We start from the raw sequence: 6,058 nt of genomic DNA on the forward strand, positions 1-6,058 counted from the left end.
CAAGCTCTCATAAATTAAATGCAATGCCTCCCCATCATGGGGAAGTTGCGGCATTACCATAGTAGCCTCCACAATAATTGTCACATCCCTAGACAATCATTGTTTTAGAATTATAATGTGTTGGATGTATACTTGTATAATCTTAAAGTATGGGTGCAATTGAGCGACAATAAAATGTGCTAGTGTAGAGCTATATACCTAGAAACCAAATATTTGGTAATCTCATAATTATAGATAGTATGGCATGCATACATGCAATCCTCAACTAAAGTTCTCGGTAGATTTAGATAGCACTAGAACATTCATATTGTCACTAATTCTGAGGATTAGAGAAAGATTTGAGAACTTACCCTTGTTGACTATTTTTACAAATTTTGTATGAAGGTATTTTGGGCTACAACAGAGCTGAGGCGTATTATCTCTTGTTTAATAGCAATGTTCATAATTAAAATCAATACTGATTTACGCGTACTTTTATTATCTATCAGATTACTGATGACACGTGATTGTTTTCTATGACAATCAAAAGCTAATTTGTATCATCCACAGCTATGAACTCCTGCATAGTTGATTTCATTTCACGCTAAAGGTTAAGCTTTGAAGTTAAATTAATTCAATAATGAATGTGACAACATGTTAAATATATACATCCAGATAAAAAGAATAATTCAATAACCAACACAGTTGTGGTGACATTGCGGCGCAGAACGTTGGACGTTGATGTCATCTGGAGTTGAGTGAGACATGAATTATTCCTCTTCTGATGGCTGCGTCCATTTGCCATCTGGACCTTTAACGAGGCCCTTGTTCTGTTCCTGCCACCATTTTGGAGGAATTTCATATTTCTCGCGCAATAAATCACAGCTCTTATTAACCAGAGCATGATCTCTTCCACTCCAAGAAAACGGCTGCTTACTTCCAACATACCCGTCCAGTAAATGCAAGTAAAGCTCTAAATTATGAAAGTAGGCAAGATTATGGGTGTGCTGAATGAATGGAGAATTGTTGTGTAAAGGAAGCTCGAAGCCAACATGAAAGTATGTCCACGGAAGCCAATGCAGCAATTTGCTGAGGCATCCCACGTTCTCGTTCATACAAACTCCGGGCACTTTGGGAACCACGTCACGCTTGTTCACAAACCTCAGCACTTTCACTCCAATCTCCTCCACCCGTTTAGCAAACGCAAGATTTCCCACCCGGGGAGAGGCAAAAGCGAAGACGGTGACGGGAATTTGATGAAAATTATGCTTGGTGCAAAGCATTTGTTTGATATCATAAGCGCTCAAGGTTGCAAGAGCAGCTCCTAAGCTGTGTCCCGTAAATGTTATGCTTAAATTGTCCATCTCTTTTTCATAAACTTGAATCAATCGTTCTATCTCTGAGACTACCAAATCTCTGGTGCTGATGTTCACAGTGGCTCCTGCAGCGCCTTGACGGTGACGGACAGTTGAAGTATAGCAGCTCAGGAATCCTCTCTCAATTAGTACTCCATCCGCGAAATGATGCTCTTGGTTTTTGCCTGTCCTCTTGCATCTATAGGATAATCTTGTAGGTACAAGAATATCTCTCAGGTCTTCTATCCATTCTTCAGCAGTCTGAGTTCCTCTCCATGCAATCACTATGTCTCGTCGTCCAAGCCTTCTTATCTCATTTGGATCCGTGCAAACTGCAATAAAACCCAACCAAACACCTTGGTCTTTTGGTTTCTCACCAAAAACTTGATTTAACAGATTAGTATTGGCGTAAACATATTTAGTGACTTGGTAGCCACTTTCAGACATGCCCATCTTATTGAACAGATCTCTTTTACTGTGATAACATGTGCCGTAGTTTTTGGAGTAGCTTTTGCCATCAAATGCGTCGTAACAAAGCTGTGCCAAATTCCCATATCTGAGAGCTTCAGCTTTCAAATTGGGCACCATGGGATCAAGCAAACCATTCCAATTATGGGCACCTTGTATATCTCTCCATACGTCACATAGCTGAGGCTGCGTTGAGTTAGTTTGGGAACTGGGTAATAATACAGCATTATCTTCAAGCTGGGGCAATGGAAATACGGCCATTGATTGACTGATAGAAATTAAGGAATCAATCAAATAATTGTGTCTGATTTCTGGGATGTCAAACAATGATCGGCCAGACAAAGCGTTCGAGGATGAATACAAGGTTTAAGACGAGCACCTTATAAATAGAAAATCACGCACTACAATAGCAGACAATCACGCACTACAATAGCAGACAAAGTAGAATTTCAATCTTCCAACCTGAACTTCTTCTTGTTGACGAGAATTGGGCATATAAGGCTTTGACTTCCCTTGTTCTTCCCGCGTTGTTGTTTTCAAACCTAACGTTCAGACACTAGATTAATACTACAGTATTTATTCAAAGACTATAATCAGAAGGTGTCAAGCTCCCCCACACAGATTGCAATATATTTTTTCAGCCGCCTTCACATCATGTATCTCGTGAATTTCCATCGCCACACTCAGATTGTCTGGCCAGGGGTTCCTAACTTTCAAATTAGCAAAACCCATGACCGCTATTTCTTTGTATCAATGCAAACTGCGCATTTTCTAACATTTTAATATTTAAAAGGAAAGATCATAAATTTGTGTGTTAAGATCTTGTTTAGGTATAAAACTGGTATCAAAAAGTTTGACAGGGATTTCCTAATTTTCTTGAATGTAAAAGTGAACATTTTTCAAAGGGGCATTTGTAACTTGGGTAAGAACAAGCTATAAATAAACCGACAGAAATGTTGTTTATGTCAAGGTGTGGAAAGTAATTAAGGATGGACTCAGATCATGCGTGGTTTTAAGATAGACACATCTCACATGACACATGATATAAAAAAGATCCTTTTCGCTCCATTTTATCTAGGTTGATGTCAAATTTTGTGATTTTATATGTTGAAATCACATATTTTGATTGTGGTGTTTTATGTTTTAAAAAACATGTCTATGTTTGGATATCTGTGTTTACATTTATTGATGAAGTATTTGAGATATTTATAAGAGAACTCCATTAATTCAGTTTTATATCTTCCTACACATCTATTATTCGTTAACCCAACTCTAGATTAGGATTTTCTAAAAAAATGTGAAAAAATATCTAACTAATTCAAGTCAAGTGTTAACCTTGTATCATTTGTCACTTTCTTTATAATTTTTAAAATCTTTGTGAGCTTAAAATCTCATGTCCTTGTGTATATAAACTAGTTTGGAGGGCTAAAATTGCAACAAGTTTTACATAGTGGGTCCAAGAATTTGCTAATTTACACAAAATTGATCGACAATTGTTAGAAAATCAATCAAACATTGTGGCTCACCTTGAATTGCGAATAATATGGCAACTATATTTGATGGGTAGAAGTGTAGATCCCTTAGGGATTTGTATTGACTTTATGGAATCATTGTATTTTTTTTCTAAGTGTATCCTTTTGCTTGTGAAATCCAATAGAGAGGTCTGTTTTAAAATCAATTTGTTGATCGATGGTCATCCCCAAACTTGCCATACTTAATACTTGCAAATGTGGTTGCAACTTTAGGTTTCCATCACCGATCATCTTGATTGCATTTTCAATCAAATAATTCATTTCCGCGGGATAGTAAATTATTCCTATAAAAATTGAAATACATATGAAAACTATTACGCAATGAATGTAAACTATAAAACTTTACCTTATGAAGCAGACATTGCAAATGAAGTTGAAACAATAATACCTATTTAACCATGTATAATTAATGTTGAAGATACAACATAGTTGTTTCCAAGATGAATTAATTTTTTGAAGTGTAATACATTTAGATAGGTTATACATATTTTTTGAATAATACATGTCAATTTTCTTGTTTTGATGTTTTACAACAAGATAATGTCTTATGGAAGTTTACACTCTACATAATTAGAAAGAATGAATGGTGGTGAGTAAAAAGGGATACAAAATATGAGCAATATTCTATACGACTTGTAAAATGCCAATAATCTAAAAATAACATTTATTTTTACAAACATAAATATAAATGTGGATTAGAATGAGTGAATTAAAGATTTTTTAGTTATTACTAAGCTAAAAAATTATAATGAATTTATGTAAAATGGTAATAATTATTGATATAAACATATAGTTCCTATTATTGGTTTAGTTATGATTGATTAAAGCAAGATAGGCCTGGACCTCTTACATAACCACTATAAAGAAGCTACTTGAAGACAGAGGACCAGAGGAGGTCATACGGGCCCCACTAGGTAAGGTTGAAGCCAAATGAAACTTATAAAGTCTTAGAATTAAACCCTGGTGAAGAGGGAGAGTGTTCTTGGAAACCACCGACTGAGATAAGGAGGAGCAAATCCATAATTTTTTTTAAAATTTAGCTCCTATTATTGGTGTAGTAAAAATATTAGTTAGAACTTTTATTATGTGCCAACAATTGTAAGTAATTCAAATGAAATGTGGGACGTAATTTGCAATTAATTAATTATTGCTAGTAGGTATGATCACTTGTAAATACATCTATCACTAATTGTTGGAGAACAGTAATAGAAATTTAAAATAGGAAGCAACTCAAGAAAAGAACAAAAACTTGAAATATAAAAAATAAAGTTATTATATTTTATTAATGTAAGCAGCTAGAGAGGTGGGAATGGCGGGAACAACTGGAGTGACTGGTTTGAATTCGAATGGAGCAGGAGCAGGAGCGGGAAGATTGGGTGATGAAGGTTTCGGAGGCTCCCACGTGATGTAATCCATGGGAGAAACAAAACCTAAAGCTTCTGATGGCAGTCTCAACGGGTTTTGGGATGGGGACACCTTGCCGGTACCAACAAAAGAAAAAACTGACTTTACTGTTTTACCTTGTGGTGGGGAGGGTCCCAGAAAGTTTGTGGAGAATCTTAGGAAACCGGGATCTCTAGACTGCAACAGAAAATGGTCTACTTTATTTGGGTCAAACCTCAAATGCAAGGCTATTGCGCCTCTTCCCCATAAAGTGGACCTGAAGTTTGGCTCTTGTTCAATTTCTATTCCAGATTGTATCGTGGAAAAGAATATGGCTAATCTGACCCCTGTCCTGGTTGGCAAGTTTATTGGCCCTCGACCTAATATTGAAGCTGTTAGGGATTCGGTGTCTCGTAAATGGAAGGGAAAGGGTCAAATTGATGTGGTTTCCATGTCTAATGGTTTTTTCTCCTTCTCCTTTGCCTGTGAGGAGGACCTTCGATCTTTCTTAGCGGGTGGTCCCTGGATGTTAGGCAAATCATCGTTGGCTCTCAAGAAATGGGAACTAGGCTTTAACCCAAAGGAATGGGAATGTAATGAGGCCCCTATTTGGGTGCGGCTACCAAATTTTCCTATGGAGTTCTAGGGTGAAGAAATCTTTGCTGGGATTGTTGGATGCTTTGGTGAGCTCCTTTCAGTTGACCCAGTGACCTCTGCGAAGACGCGTCTAGTGTATGCTAGAATCTGTGTGAATGTTAAACAATCTGCTAATTTGCCAAAGGAGATTGGCCCCTTCTCTAAGCTGGGCAAATGGGTTTAGAAAGTCGAGTATGAATCTATTCCCTTTACTTGTTTCCATTGTAAAAAAGTTGGTCATTGGGCCAGGGAATGCCCTTCTAAGCCTATGCCTAAGAGGAGTTGGAAGAAGAAAAATGAGACAAAGGGGGTGGATTTGGTGGAGTCTCCGTCCTTAGATCCCACTCCATGTATGGATGGAATGAATAATATCCCATGTGTTCAGGTTGGTCCAGATCCAAATCCTTCAAACCTAGATCCCTTGAATGAGGGGGGGGGGATGCAGGGGGAAGTTTGAAGCCCGAGGAGATTTCTAATGGGGATAAGTCTATGACGGAGGTTCATAGGGTTAAGGATCCTTGCATCCACCTTGTTGTTGATGTTGGGAATTTATTGGATTCAAACATTACTGACGATGTGACCCAGGATGATGATAATCCAAATCTGTTTATTGAGGTAAAAACTAAGCACAAAAAAAGGAACTCCCCAAATGGTCATTTATTAACACTGGTTTCTAGTGGTGTTAAGACTAGAAACAAACAAAAG

At 37.3% G+C, this 6,058-nt stretch overlaps 1 protein-coding gene across 1 annotated transcript; it reads right to left on the reverse strand.

Moving 5' to 3' along the window:
• Positions 1–749: 749 nt before the first annotated feature.
• LOC131861597 (phospholipase A1-Igamma1, chloroplastic-like) lies at positions 750–2,063 on the reverse strand. The gene has a single exon (XM_059214947.1). The coding sequence runs from the start codon at positions 2,061–2,063 to the stop codon at positions 750–752; it is 1,314 nt and encodes a 437-aa protein (XP_059070930.1).
• Positions 2,064–6,058: the final 3,995 nt, after the last annotated feature.

This window comes from Cryptomeria japonica, unplaced genomic scaffold, assembly GCF_030272615.1.
Source record: "Cryptomeria japonica unplaced genomic scaffold, Sugi_1.0 HiC_scaffold_28, whole genome shotgun sequence".
In the NCBI taxonomy this organism is placed as follows: domain Eukaryota; kingdom Viridiplantae; phylum Streptophyta; class Pinopsida; order Cupressales; family Cupressaceae; genus Cryptomeria; species Cryptomeria japonica.

What these genes read in the sequence shown, in the direction of transcription:
- LOC131861597 (XM_059214947.1), bottom strand. Translation starts at nt 2,063, where the DNA reads ATGGCCGTATTTCCATTGCCCCAGCTTGAAGATAATGCTGTATTATTA.